Here is a 15,397-nt window from a genome sequence, read left to right as displayed (position 1 = left end):
GGGTAGAGCTTCCTGATGTCCAGGAACATGGGTTTGATGGGTCTATTACCAGGGATATTTCTGTTCTCACTGGCCCCCTATCCACAGACAACAGCAAGGCATAACATTAGGGGGCACCATTCACACCATAGTCTAATCGAACGACGTCCCCTGTGCAGTGCACAGCTTGCCTGATATACATGGTGGCCCAGCAAGTTCTTCCCCACTCAGGTGTGTTTGCAGTGAGCCTCGCTGTCTGCCAGGATTGTCTTCCTAACCTCAGCTCATTTCTCCCCCACCATCACTCCGTGTGGGAGGGTGGGCCACAGAGGCCCCGAGACGTGAAGCGAGTGGTCCCAGGTTACCCAGAGAGCCGGAGCAGGGCGGGGTGAGAGTCTAAGTGCTGCTTTGTAGCTGCAGGACAGCGGGGATCAGAGCCCCGAGCCTCCCACAGACTGCTGGCCGCTCAGCCTGAGTCTGCAGATTAGAAGCCACTTACTTTGGAGAGCTGGGGCCACCGTCTTAGAGAACCTGAAGTTGGAGTTGACTCGTGAACACATCCCTGTGGTGTAGTAGGAGCTCCCACACTCGTGAGACCAGAGGGGGCTGCAGGCCTGTAAAGGAAGCGCAGTCAGACCCCCAGTCAGTGGGGGGCCTCAGGGTGCGTCCAGGCCCAACAGCCTTCAGTCCAGACCCAACCTCCAAGACCCAAGACAAACACCCAGGGTTTAGAGGGTCTTCTTTGAGTCTAACTGAATTCCCTTTTGCTACAAGGTGTACCAGTTCCCTTGGTTTCAGGTGGAATGGGGAAAAACTAATCTTAGAGTCCTTTGTTGTATTTTCAAGGGTGCCATTTTCTATCCTATCTTCTAGGGTTGTGACTCTCCTTCACTCAGTCTGCCCACCCCACCCCCCACACAGGATCTGGGAAAGCCTTTTCATCCAGGGGAGTGGACCTTTCAAGGTAACTAGAATAGCCCCTCTGTCTGAACAGGTCACTGAAGGTCCTTACTGGGATATTTCTAGGACTGGGTCCCAACAACATGCCATGGCTCTTGTTAGAGAAAGAAAAAAGAACACCTCTGCTCTTTCTCTGCTACCAAAAACATTGATATCAACTCCTCATTTAAAGACTGAGTGAAGAGTTCCTCTCAGAGTCAGGGTTATTAAAAATGAAAGCCCAGCTCCATGTCTCCATTTTTGTCCTGCTGCCAGGAAACTCAGGACTAAATTTTGTGTTGTAATTTTCTTTGGTTTGGAAGAATAATTATTCTATTGCCAATACCTTTCTTTAATTAGCTGTCTTTTTTTATACTCAGATTTTAAAGATTTTATTTTATCTGTGTCCTTTGTTGAAGCTGCAGTAAATTATTTTTGGAAGTAGAGGGAGAATAAAGAATGGAAAGGTGAATGATGGATAATGGATGGTTGGGTGGATGGGTAGATGGATGGATGATGGGTGGATCGGTGGATGGGTGGATAGAAAGATTATGGATGGATGGATGGGTGGCTGGATGGATGATGAATGGAGGTAGGAAGGGATGGATGGAAGGATGGATGATTAGATGGGAGGATGAGGGTGTGGATCGATATATTGATGAATGGGTGCATGAATTAAGGGATGGATGGATGAATAGAGGGAAGGATAATTTATTGGGGGATGGATTGATGAGTGAATGAATAAACGGATGGGCAAATGAGTTTAAAAAAAGTTGCTATTTATAAACCAGGGACTTAAACTACCCAGATAGACCCCAGAGGGTATGTCACACCATCCCTCTTGGGCCTTCATCCCACTTTGTAAAGTGGGTGAAATCAAATTAGTAGGAACGCAACAAGGAGCCTCAGAGGGAAGGGGGTGTAGCAACAGGCTCCTGACAGGCATGTGTGTGCACAGGGCCAGGGATCCTGTTTGCCTTGGTTGGGGAGGATGGACGGCTATGGGCTGACCACACATCGAGGCACCTCAGGACTTTCCCTGGCAGAGCCACTACATTCTGCTCAAGTCCCAGAGCATCCGAGTCATCTCATTGCCAGGGTGTCTGGCGCTTCACATCCTAGATGTCTCGTCTGTAGACAGAAATGGACTGACGGACAAGAGCCAAGAGTAACACAGCCCTCCCATCTTAAAACAAGTGGTGCATTTTAGTGGGCTTTCTGGGGTAATTTTTCTCTGAAATCCTCTCTCGCAGCTGTTTCTAGGAGCTATCAGCTCCAGAAGGATCCTGTTTTGAACCCCTAGAATCCCCCAAACTCATGGGGGGCCACTCCCACATGGCAGGGAGGAGCAGGCCCTGCAGATCCATCACGCCGACTGTCACCAGCACTCACTCGCCTGCTGTGCGCAAAGCCTGGGCGGGGTTCAGAGAGCTCCTGCTCGGCCCCTGCTGCCCTTCTGTCCTGATGTCCTGTTGACATCACTCACTCGCTTACTGTTACTCCCCTAATCAGGATGTCAGCTCCTGGGGGAGGAGCTCTGACTCCTGACTCCCTGGTGCCCGGCACTGGGCACAGTACATTGTGAGTGCTCCCAAAAATTGTTGTCTAAATGAATGAATGTCTCTCCCACCTCAGCCCAAATACTCCCTCCTCTTTCTTTATTGCTAAGACCTGTCTCTTCTTTAAAAACAAAACAGAGACCTCCTCTGGGACACCTTCCATCTAATCCTGCGCAGTCCGGGTGACCCGTTACCCTACTCTTTCCTCGATTGTCGCAAACCTGTGTTCACTCATTTATGGCTTCCTTTCAAAGTCTCTTCAGGGGGTGTGGTGTGTCTTTTTTCTTTGATCAAACCTGGAGCAGCGGTTCGGCCTCTGCTTTAGAAATTTGTCTCCCTAAAGGAAGGGAGAGGCCTCCCATCGAATTGTCGGCTATCTTTATTTATTCCTGGTCCTTTCATGCTGTCTGCCCCCCTCACCCTGGAGGTATTCGTATCAAACGGCTCAATCTTTCTTCCTGTCTGGACTGTCTCCCCTCAAAAATTTAGGGCACAGCAGGCAGAAGGGCACAGACAGGAAGCTGGTGGAGGAGCTGCTGCCTGGAGCGTGTGTGGACAGGCAGCGTGGAGGGTGGAGGGTGGGGGTGTGTGTAGGGACATGCTCCGTCACCCTGTGCCTCTCCCAGCCTCAAGCGGAGGGTGCGTGGGGCAGGAAGGGCTGAGGCTCAGACAGGGTGGGGGGTGGCTCTTACCAAGAAGCTGTTGTCCTTGGGGTTGGTGGCCAGGCTCAGGCCGAGGCGCATGTTGTCCTTCCGCTCGGACACGTTGGACAGGGTAACCCTTCCTGGGGTGGGAGGGACAAGCTCAGCCTACAGCCCCTCCGGACTGCCCTCGGCCCAGAGCCTGCTGCCGCCGGCTACCAGAAGGGCCTGTGGCAGGGCGGGTGCCAGGCAGAGTCCTCCTGATTCTCCCAGCCCTCTGGGCCCCTCCCTCACCCGTGCCTTAGTGCAGCCCTTCACAGTTTATGAAGCCTTTGCCCAGACACGGTCTCGTTACTCCCTCACAACTCCTTGTGAAATGAGGAAACCAAGTCTCAGAAAGGCCAAGCAACTTGCCCAGAGTCACACAGTACACACATAACAGAGCCTTCCATCCCCTAGTCTGGAGCTTTCCCTCCTTCAGTCATCTGACTGGACGCCAGCATTCCCCTTGAGTCCCACCCCCCACGTACCAGGGCCCCCCACCTAGGCTGGCTTCTCTGTGCAGTGTCCCCTCCACATTTTCCTTCAAGCCAACCTGTCATCAGCACTTGCCAGCCCCGTGTCCTCCTCTCTCAGGGCCCGCCTCTCTGCTCATCTGACAAACTGATGCATGACAGCTGATTCTCTCTCACAAGTAACGAATAGCCAACTTAATGAGAACCTCCTGGGACTTCAAGGTCTTGCCCAAGAATGTCATTCTGTGGTTGGCTGCCAGGAGAGGTACTGAGGGGCAGGATCATAGCAACACGGTCTAGGGAGAGGGTCTGGCAGGTTAGAATTATGGAACAAAGTTACATGGCGAAGGTTTTATGAGATCCTTCTGCCAGGCCACTGAAGGGAAGGAAGGGAGCTTGAATTCCCCAGATGTGTGTGGGTGTGTATGAGTGTGTGTGCGCGCGCACGTGTACGGCCACGTGGTGGGGCAGAGATTAGGGGAAGCGAGTTGGGCATTAGATTGAGCCAAGAGCGAGTCCTGACCTGCCGTGTGAGGACCTAGACATCTCTGCTTGGGGGAGGGGCGGGATCTCTAAAGACCTGGGAAGCCTGGACCAAGAAAGGTCTGCATTTTGCTTGGTGGGCGATGGGAAGCGTGAAGAGCTGGCCTGCCCTTCGGGTCACAGGCCTCCGCAGAGACCAGGACTCCAGGCTCCTGACTGGACGTGGCTGGACGGGGGCAGCTGTGTTTGCTGCTTGTCCCTTTGGTTCCCTCAGTTGGGAGTGAGTCTCCTTTATGAGACCCAGCCCCTCGCGGCTGTGCTGCAAGTGACTGGGATTGCTTCTGTCTTGTCTGTCCACAAAAGGCAGAGAGAAAAAAAAGTAATAACCCTGGTGTTTTTATGGTGCCTTATCATTTAAAAAGTACCATCCCCACGTGTCCTCCCAGGATCCCCTCTGGGTCCTGGGAGGCCCAGGAGTCACCATTTCCATTTTACAGATGAGAAAATTGAGGGGCAGAGAGAGGCAGGGACTCCTACTAGACCAGTGAGTGGCAAATGACAGAGGGGGACTGGAACCCAGGCCGTCTGACATCCACCTGAGTTCTCCCGTCTGACGGCAGGCCTGTGGCGGCAGTGGGATGGTAGTGAGGAATCTGGAGAGGAAGCTCCGAGCCCTGACTAGGCACCCACCCCTCGGCGGCTTGGAGAATGCTGCCCCCCACTGATGTAGGGGGCACATCCCGCTCCTCACCCTGCCTCTCTCCTTCTGCCTTGTCTCAGTGACCTAAGTCCTCACTGAAACTGTGCGGGCCCGGAAGCAGAGGGCATGGTAGGGAAGACCCCTGCGTTGGAGTCAGACGGAGTCAGACAGAGTCAGACATACTCAGGTTCGAGTCCGGCTCCGCGGCGTACTGGCTTCCTGCATTGGGGCAGTCGGTCGCTAACCTCTCCTGGGTTCAGTCTGCCCCTCTGAGAGCCGGAACACTAACACCTTTCTCAGCAGGTCTCTGTGAGGGTCCAGGGGCACAAGCCTGTCTGCACACAGGCCTGCCTTCCAGATCACACCCCTTCCCGCAGCCTCTGCCCTCAGTGGAACCCTGCCTTCATCCAGGTGCTGGGAAGACAGTGCCCGCGGTGGACTCTCCCACACTGAGGTGTGAATGACTGACACCCACTTAGCCTTCCCTGGGGAGAGAGGAAAGAACATCCTTGACTCAGTGTGACTCAGAGCCTGGAAAACCTGGGACTCAGGTTTCCCGGCCTCGAGCTTCCCACCCTGGGGTAAAATGACGGAGAGGCTTCCTGCCGCGCCACTGCCCAAAAACAGGGGCTTCCTGCCCAGCACTCCTCTGTCTCCCTTTGCTGCCTGCGGCCTCCCGTATCTGCCCGGTTCAGGGCAGTTTCCCAGGGTCTGCCAGCTTCATGGCAGGGCGGAGGGAAATCGGGACCACACTGGAAACCAGAGCAACAGAGGAAATGAAATGACCAGTTCCTCTGTGTCCCCACCTGGAGCAGGAGCTTCTCTCAGGGGCCCAGGCCCTGAGCCCAGAGCCCACCTCTCCCACCACCCGCCTCACTCCCTCTGCCCCAGCCACATGGCCCGTCTTTCCATCCTCAGAGCAAGCTCATTCCCACCTCAGGGCCTTTGCACTTGCTCACCCACTGCTTAGAATGCCCCACCTGACTCCTTCTCACTGTCAAACCTTCGCTCAAGTGTTACCTGCTCAGACAGGCCTTCCCTGACCCCCTTGCTAAGGTAGAAACCCCACCCCTGCTCAGCTCCTCTTATCACAGCACTCCGGTTGATGGCACAGCATTTATCCCTGCTTTCTAATTTGTCTACTTGCTTACCGTCCCCTCCCAGCAGAGCCCGTGGAGACAGCCCTGCTGTATCCCCAGTAACTAGCACAGTGCTTGACATAGACTGGGTGCTCAGCACAGGTTGGGGGACATATTTGACCTGGAATGGATCCTGAGGTCCTTGAGTTGACCTCCTCTCTTTACATATGAGCAAACCGAGGTTCAGAGAGGGGATGTGAGCTCCCCATGGACACACTATGAGGAAACTGTACAGCTGGAAGGAGAACACAGCTTGGCCTGTTTCAGAAGCCTGCATTCTCAGGGTGGGGATGACTGGGATTCTTGAGCCGCCGGCCAGGCTCCCGCCTCCCCTAGACTGTTTCCTCACTGGAGTCTGGGCCCCAGCTGGGGTCTGAACTTCCCATCCATGGCACTGACGCAGCTGTGGACAGTGGGAGCATCCCGGACCACGTGACGGGACAGCTGGCCCGGGTATCTGAGTCCTCGGGCATTCTCTTTGATGTGGGCCTTTTCATCCGTCTTATCTCTTGAAGCTCTGCCATGTCCCCCACCAGGCCCCCGCTTCCCGTCCCCACCTCCCCAGGGAGCCCCACGCTGCTGCTCTAGGGCAGAGGTTCCCCTCCTGGGGGAGGGGCGGCCAGTCCTCCAGGGCAAGGCCTGGGAGTGTGGCTTCTCAGCCCAAATGGAACTTCTCCTTCTTCTGAAATCAAGGCGATGGCCCAGCCGCAAGTGTGTGTGTGTTCGTGGATGCATGCGTGTGCACACACACACAGGTTTTACGAGGGCTTGGAGGGCATGAGGCAGCTCACGGCATCTCCCCTGGGCCTGAAGGCTCTCCAGAGAGGAACGAAGCCCCGGTTTCAGAAAGGCAGCGTGTGTGGTGGTTAAGGGCGGTTGTGGATTGCCTGCACTGGCATCCCCCCCTCGCTGCTTATGAGCTGGGCCACCCCGGCAGGTCCCCTCACCTCCGCAGGCTGGCATTCCCTCCTTTGTTAAGTGCTTGAATCTCATATGGTTGTTGCGAGGATTAAATGAGTCAAAATACCTAAAAAACCAGCACCTGGCACACGGTGCACATTATATGAAATGGATGAATTTTCGCTATTGTTGTTATTTCAAAATCAGAAAGAAGACAGACAGTGTTTTTCTCCTGCTGGGAGAGGAAACCTTGAGTTGAGGGGCAGTGGATAGGTCAGAAAGCAGTGGCCTGGGACACTGGAGGCCTGGGTTTGAATCCTAGCCGGCCCCTGACAAGCTGTGTGACTATGGGCAAGTCGCTTTCTCTCTCTGACCTCAGTTTTCTCATCTGTGAAATGGGGCAGCGATACCAGCTGGGTCACCTCACTGGACAGCTGTGAGGAGCCAGCGTGACTGCGGGCGTGGATGTGCTTTAGAGCCTGCCCCACCCTGGACAATGGTGGCCTCATCGTGGAGAGGCTGGCAGCCCAAGTTACCCAGGTTGAGCTTGGTGCAGTTGCCCTGGGTCACCGGACACTTGTACACGTCCCCTGTCTTCTGGTGGCCGTTGGTTTCCAATGGAGCGCCCACGACCAGCCTGGGAAGGAAGAGAAGACAAGTAAAGATGCTGAGGGAGGTACTCTCCTGGCAAATACTGGAACCTGGAGGGCAGTGTTGAGGGGAAGACGGGGTGGGGAGGGTGGGAGGGAATCCTGGAGGAGGGGCTTTTCTCTCTCTGGGGGAGATGCTCGGCTTTCCGCGTAAAGTCACAGGGCCTGTGGTCTATGCAGGCCGTTGCCAGAATGTGGCGATACGGAGACGAAGACCACGGTGCCCTGCAGCCAGTGGGGTGGAGGCAGTCCCCGGGAGAAGAGGGCAGGGCAGACAACATGGAGGACGTGAGGCTCGAGCTGGTCTTAATGAGGGACTATGAGTTTGTCCCTGGAGGGAGAGTGGCAATGGTGGTCATTCACGCAGAGAAAGGAGGATTTTGGAGCCAGAGTTTTGGCCATCTGTCACTGCCTGCAGGTGGCCTCATTCCTCAGCATATATGACAGCCTTTCAGCTGGTGACCCAGATGTGGGCATGTTGCTCAGGGTTGGGGTTGTCCCCTGAGCCACTAAGTCTTTGCTCAGGGTGGGCAAGGCAGCCAGCAGGGCTAAAGAGCGGCCAGGGGCAGCTGCCCAGCCGGGGCTTCTGCCCTGAGCCTAGGCCTTTGTGACCTTATTGGGAAAAAGGGATTTTGCAGTTGTGATGAAGGATCTTGAGATGAGATCATCCTGGACTGCCCAGGTGGGCCCTAAATCCAAGACAAGTGTCCTTACAAGAAACACACAAAGGAGAGACCAAGAGAAAAGAGAAAGCTATGTGAAGACGGAGCCAGAGCTGGGAGGGATGCGGCCACAAGCCAAAGAATGCCTGGGGCCACAGGAAGCAGGCGAGGCCAGGAAGGATTCTCTCCCAGATCCTTTAGAAGGAGCTCAGCCCCTGCTGATGCCCTGATTGTGGACATCCGGCCTCCAGAGCCTGAGGGAATAAATTTCTGTTTCTGTAAGCCATCTACGTATGTTGCAGTAATTTGCTATGCAGCCACAGGAAACTAACACATCTTGCTGACACGCATGCATAGAGAGAAATGAGGGCCACTCCTTCTTGACCCAGCAATGCCCTGGCAGTGCCTGGGATGCAGAGCCCGTGGCCCTGGCGGCAAGGGCTGGGGACTCACCTCCCTTGAAGCCAGGGAGAATCCCATCTCAGACTGGCCGGCCCAGGCCCTCTCCCTAGTGCTCCTAAGCACCCTCCATGCCCCATCTCCAGCCCACCAGAGGGCAGCACCATCAAGAGCAGCCCAGAGCGGCCTGGGGAGGGAGCCGGAACCCAGTGCTGATGATAAGTGACACCCTGAAAGTGGGTGATGTGTCCCTCTGGTGCCCACCTGCCAGTCAGTGCTGCCCACCTCTGGCGTCTCTGGAACCCTCGAGGCTCCGGGCGCCAGTTGCTCTCAGCTGCAGCTGCCTCTGTTCAGGCCCTCGTGACTGGAGAACGGAACCCTCCACGGACAGCTGTGCTGTAAGGGCAGGGGGTGCCACAGCTCACTCAGCCCTGAGGGATCCCAGGCCCTGAGGGGCAGAGAATAGGTGGCAGTGGCACTTGGGGCACAGGCACGAGTGAGACATTGGGAGCGAGGAGAACTTTCTGGAGTCCTGCTCGCCGAGCAGCCTCCCAGCCCTGGCAGTGCAGCCCAAAGAAGAAGCAATCATTGTTTTTCCGATTTAAGATGGTTGAGAGGGCTGGGGCCGGCCCATGGCCGAGTGGTTAAGTTCGCTTGCTTGGCTTTGGTGGCCTGGGGTTCACTGGTTCAGATCCTAGGCGTGGACCTAACGCCACTGGTCAAGACATACTGTGGTGGCATCCCACATAAAAAAATAGAGGAAGACTGGCACAGATGTTAGCTCAGCGACAATCTTCCTCAAATAAAAAGAGGAAGATCGGCAATGGATGTTTGCTCAGGGCCACTCTTCCTCACACACACACACACACACACACACAAAGGATGGTTGAGAGGGGATGGGCCTGGAGGTTCAGGCTACGCAGGACGTCAGTGGCTTCTTGTGGTCAAATTCCCCCCTGCCCCCGCTCGGTGCTGTCAGGAAAGAGAGGGAGGTCTGAAGTGGGAGTTAACAGAGCTCTGTTTGAAATTAAGTCTGTGAAATAAGAGCTGCAGTTTCTCCCCCGAGAACCAGATAATGACAGATTCTAAATATATCCACTTATTAAGCATGTCTATTTTTGACCAGCAGGAATTAATTGGACCCATAAATTCTATTTGTCTAGACGATGTGATTTTTGGCTACTTAATTCTGCGAGTGATTGTGTAGTCAAGGCTGCTCCATTCTTTCCAGCAAAAAAACCCCCAAAAACAAAAAACAAAAACCGAGAGAGAGATAGAGAGAGAGAGAGAGAGAGAGAGAGAGAGAGAGGTCAGGAAATGAGGTTTGCACTCCAACCTTGCTTTTCTGGCTGCGCTGGTTTTCAAGGTCACCCTGATATGTGAGCGAGTCTTCCAGAAAGATGCTCCCTCCAGGACACCACTGCCCAATGTGGGTGCTTTCCGGAAAGAGTGCCTTTGAGGAACACTTGCCAGGGTGTTTCTGGGAGAATCAGGCACAGCAGGTTCTAGATTAGGAGAACCATGACCATCTTCCAGACAAGCTCTCCTCATATGTCTTCCAGAAAACACCCCAGCAGCCTGACAAGATGGACTCCTCACAACTCTGCCCATTTTACAGAGAGGAATTCTGAGTTCTTGATGGCGACGTGGTGGGGCCCCCAACACAGGGTGAGATCTTTGGGCTGAGAATCTAGGGGTCAGGTCTTCATCCCAGTTCTGTTACCAGCTGGCTGTGTGGCCTTGAGGTCACTGAACTTCCCAGATCTTTGTTTTCTTGGCTGTGAAATGGGGTTAACGATTTCTGCACTGCTTACCTCCCAGGGTCACTGTGAGAAGTCACAGATGTCAAAAGGCATCGAGAAACCGAAGGGGCTGTATCTAGATAAGCTATGTACGAAGACTGGTGGCTTCCTAGAAGTCATGTTCTGGCAATGGCCAGCATGTGACTCTCTGCCAGTAAATCTACCAAGTCATTGTGACCCCAAATTTGCTACAAGCCTAGGCTTTGTCCTTTTCAAAGAACCAGGGCTGCCCGCTGTGGCCCCTCTCCATTCTCCCGGACTGGATTTCTCGGGGCGTCTTTGGCCCTTCACTCGGGGGTCATGGCTTACTGTTTCCCTATTACAGATGCAGAAGCTGAGGCCCTGAGAGGGGAGCTGACCCAGGCCCCACAGTTCGTCTGTGGCCGGGCTGGCACTAGTTCTCCTGGGACAGCTTTCTCTGTGTGGCCCCAAATTTCTTCATCATGAAGTGGGTGCCTGGGTTAGCTCTGTCTGCCGTCCTCGAGTCTCGGCATTACGTGTGCCTGTCGGGCTTGAGGTTTTGAGGAGATGATTCAGTCCCGCTGTGGAGTGCAGGGAAAATGTTTGCATCACCACGGAGACCAGCCAAATTGCTCCTGGGGTCTGGCAGCCCCTGCCACCTCCTGCAGCCTCAGCCTTATATAGCCATCTGCATCCTCAGGGCCTGTTGTGCCTCGCAGGGGCTAGACACCCTATCCCCTCTGGCGTGGGCCCCAGACGGCACGGCAAACCCCAAAGGTCGTGGCGAGCGAGCATCGGGCCCTTTCCATGGGCCGCGTGTCGTGACTCACTGGCTGCGGGCACTAGCATCCTTCCCGCAAGGCGTGGGGCGCAGGGCTGCGGTGGATGGGAGCGTTGACAGCATGCTTCAGCCGCAGCCCTGTAGGACCCCTCTAAGCAGGGCCTTGCCAAGGGTGGGGGCTCGCCATGGAGATGGTCACCTGTGGAAGGCAGGACATGGCCCCCTTGGGCGCTGGGCCCTTGGCTCCCAGCGGGACCCAGGCTGAGAGAAGGGGCCCCTCGCTCCCTACCTCACACCCTCTCCATCGAGATTCCTACGGGACTCATCCTGACTTCTGCTTATCCTTGGTCCATCCTTCAAGGCAATTTTAGTCTCTGATCCTTTTAAATTGTACTCTGCTATCAGAAAAAAGGGTAACACGTCCTCCCAATATGTGTACATTATACTAGTGTACAACTGTCAATCTGTACATTAAATATCAGTAATCCTGTTTTTTCAGATAAAATATAACCCTAAATAGAACTTGAATCATTTTATTTCTGTCCTCCAGTATACTGTCTCGCACATCCCCTGTGGTGCACACACCCCACTCTGGAGGCCATCCCTTTAAGATCCAGTAGGAATTCCCACCTTCTCCAGGAAGCCCTCGATGATCACCCCGGGCTTGCCCGCATAAACCAGCAGGGAATCCCTGCCACCTGCTATGGCCAGCGTTTTCGGGCTGTCATTTCTTGAGAGCCCAGACATCCTCGTCTGCCCTGCTGTACCCGCGCAGGCTGGTCTTGAAGCCACCCGTGGACCGGTGGGACCTTCTGTCTGACAGTCTATAGCAGCAGCAGCTTCAGGAGCCTCTGGCTTTGCCTTGGGCCTAAGGGAGCCCCCATTTCAGCGCCTGGAGAGGGGCTGCTGAGAAATGGCATCTTATCCACGCCTGGCGGCTCAACGCAGTGACCCAGCTTCCGTGAAAAGTCCATGTTGCTTGCCTCCTGGTTTCCACTGCCCTCTTCTCCACAGTGTTCACTTCTGTTTGAGGATCCAGGGACTCTGGCTGCATTCCTGGTTCTAAGGACCAAGCACATACCTCAGGCCAGGCCAGTTTGATCCCCTGGCTGCAGTGATTGACTTAGGGCAGGCAAATGACTTAAGTCACCCCAATCAGCATGAATCTCAGGACTTCTTGGGACTCAGAGACCAAAGTGCTCCCTTTTCTCTGGATGCCATAGTGTGTAGATGCAAGGCCTTGAACTGCTGGCAGCCACCTTGTGATGATAAGGAGTTTGAGCTGATACATTGAGAGAGGGAGGATGGAGAGAAGCATCAAGAGAAGGAGTTAAAGTACTGATAACATGGTGAAGCCCTGGATCAAACTAGATCCGAAGCCTGAAGTGCTGCTGGACTTTCCAAATATATAAGCAATAACTACTTTTTACTGTATAAGTCTGTTTGAGTTGAGTTTCCAGGTATTTAAAACATCCTAACTAAAATATGTAAGGCAAGAAAAAAAAGCAAATAGAGCAAATAGTTAAAATTAGCCATAGAAATTCCATATATTCCTATGCTATCAGAAGAACACGGCATCCAGGATCAATGCTCGCATTCAGATTCATGTCCCCCAGCTCAGGCTCCATCAAGGGCAAACACCTACTGCGTGAGTAGTGGGCAGACTTGCTGACAACATGTGTTATTTCTCTTTGGTTGTTTAACTAAGTGTGTAAAACTGTCCCCTGGCCCAGGCTTGTGGAAACAGAAATCCTTTTGATCTGTGTGCATCCCACTTATAGCAGCCACTTGGACAGGGAGCCCTGCACTCTAGATGCTTCTGGTTACCTGGTAACTGGCCTCGCAGACCATCAGGGCTGGGGGGAAACATTGGGCCAAGCTCATCACATACCAGTGAGGCATTGGAGGCTCGGAGCAGGGAAGTTCTGTGTCTGAGGTCTCAGAGCAGACGGTGGCAGAGCTGGGCTGGTGCATGGTATTCTGAATCCCAGGGCAGTGCTCCCCACAAGCCAGGGAGGGTGGAAAGCCTGGAAGTAGGGGCTTGAGGATCTAGGCCCAGCCTGGCCTTCTACTGTCTGTGTCTAGGGAGGCAGGTCTGAGCAGCTTAACTCCCTAGCAGATGGGACGAGCAGAGGCCATGGGCACAAAAAGGCCATCAGATGCTGGGGGAAGGAAGGAGGAAAGCTGCAACTGATGGGCCTGCCCCTGGAGGAAGCCCTGAGCCCAGAGGCCAGCACTGACTGCCTAGGAAAGGCAACCTGTGGGTTTAATGCCCTCCCTGGCCAACCTCTTTGCCCCTCTCTGCAAGACCTGGACTTCACATCCCAGGAAATCCAGTTACCACTGATTATTCTTTTTATTTTAGTGAATAACTTTTGACGCAGTTGAATCGCACTTGATTTTGATTACCAGGACAGCTTTGAGCTGGAAGGGCAGTGAGCATCTGAGGCTCAGAAGGCAGATGTGACAAGCCTGGAAAGAGACATTGGTCTGTTTCAGAGCTAGGACTCCAAGTCCAGTGCTCTTTCCACCACTATGAAGGACCAGGAAGTTCAGAAAGCCCAGCTCTAGGGGCTGGGCAGTGCCCAGCATGGGGAGGATGCTGCCCTCCCCTAGCCAGCTGGGCCTGTCCCCCAGGGGCCTCTTGCCCCCTCCTCTCTCAGCCCATTCCCTTCTTCTTCTGCTCCTCTCCCCCAGTGCGCCCCTCCACTCAAACCCATTCGAGGCCCCAGTTCCATTATTTCCTGGCTTCATGGTCCTTTCCTGAAATCAGATAAGGGCATCGAGGGGTGGGGGCGGTGGGGTTCCCCTGGAGGAGCAGAGAACTCAAGGGAACAAAGGAGAGAGTATTCCTTTAGCGAGGTTTTTTCTCTCCCTCTCTCTCCATGGAAAATGGAATCTCCTCCAGCCGGCGTGAGCGCGGTGGCTAATGTGTTCAAGATGGGGCTGGGGAAGTGCTGATCGCAGCAAACCTGAATGCTGTGGGGGAGGGCCCTGGGGCTGAAAGTGGCTCAACACAGGGTTGACATAAGGGAAGCCATATTGTAGAAAAGAGACCATGTTGTAACTTTGCATGACCTCTGACTAACTAACCCAGCTGGATTTGCACCCTCCAGGAGATCCACCTGTTCTGTAGATTTTTTGACCCCTGCTTGTGCATATACCACCCAGCTGCGCTAAAACGATACCTTTGTTCTTTTGAGTTCCTTAGGAATGTGATGACCCCCCAAACAGAAAGTCTATGCTGACAGCCATCACCAATGACAACTGAAAGATCTGGTGTGGCAACTCCCAGTCTGTAACACCAGAGGGTCAACATTCCTAACCCCTCCCCTGTAACCCACTGGCCTATATAACTGCTTCAAGACTCTGTGCCCGACTTAAGATGGTCCTTTGGACATTAGTCAGCCATCTTCCCTCTTGCTAGCAAGCTGTAATAAAATGCCCTTTCTCCACCATCATCTTGCCTCTTGACGATCGGCTTTTGTCTTGCGGCAAGCAAATCGTGCCCTTTGTGAAGTAACAGGGCTGCACCCGCTGGAGGTGGCCTGCCCGAGGGAGACGGCACCTGCAGGTCTTCTGTGGGGTGGTTGGAGGAGCTTGTGGTTCCCTGTGACTCACATGCCTGGCAGGCCTGGACTCCTGGGGGCCCGAAAAATGAGGACCCCTCTGCTGTACATCCCTTACTCTCCCTGCCTCCATAAAACTCCCATCGGAGATGGGAATCCTTCATGTGTATTTTAACAAACATGCATACTGTGATGGGTAATTTTATATGTCAACTAGACTGAGCCATGTGGTGCCCATTTGGTCAAACATTATTTGGGGTGTGTCTGTGAGGGTGTTTTGGGATGAGATGAACACTTAAATCGGTAGACTGAGTAAAGCAGATTGTCCTCCCCAGTGTGGGTGGGCCTCATCCAATCAGCTGAAGGCCTGAATAGAAGAGAAAGGCTGACCCTCCGCAGAATAAGAGAGCATCCTTCCTAACTGAGTGCCTGCAGACCGAGACACTGGCTTTTTCTTACCTTTGGACTCAAACTGAAACGTCGGCTCTTCCCAGGTCTCCAGCCTGTTGACCTTCAGACTGGAACTACACCGTCAGCTCTCCAGGGTCTCCGAATTGCTGACTCAACCTGTATATTTTGGGACTTGCCAGCCTCCAGGATCACATGAGCCAACTCCTTATAATCAATCAATCAATCAATCCTCTCTCTCTCCATATATATGTACACACACATTCTATTGGTTCTGTTTCTCTGGAGAACCCTGACTATCACATTTACG

At 53.9% G+C, this 15,397-nt stretch overlaps 1 protein-coding gene across 2 annotated transcripts in view; it reads right to left on the bottom strand.

Annotated features, from left to right (window-relative positions):
• The window catches only part of ITGA11 (integrin subunit alpha 11), a 118,259-nt gene that overhangs the window by 56,552 nt on the left and 46,310 nt on the right, over window positions 1-15,397 (bottom strand). For both annotated transcript variants that reach the window (XM_070622645.1, XM_008526087.2), the window contains exons 3-5: window positions 7,392-7,492; window positions 3,170-3,261; window positions 479-593 (exon numbers count right to left, since the gene is read on the bottom strand). In XM_070622645.1, coding sequence (XP_070478746.1) covers window positions 479-593; window positions 3,170-3,261; window positions 7,392-7,492 — 308 coding nt within the window. The remainder of the gene's footprint in view (window positions 1-478; window positions 594-3,169; window positions 3,262-7,391; window positions 7,493-15,397) is intronic.

This window comes from Equus przewalskii, chromosome 1 (assembly GCF_037783145.1).
Source record: "Equus przewalskii isolate Varuska chromosome 1, EquPr2, whole genome shotgun sequence".
NCBI classification, from domain to species: domain Eukaryota; kingdom Metazoa; phylum Chordata; class Mammalia; order Perissodactyla; family Equidae; genus Equus; species Equus przewalskii.
This window is presented reverse-complemented; position numbering and strand designations above follow the sequence as displayed.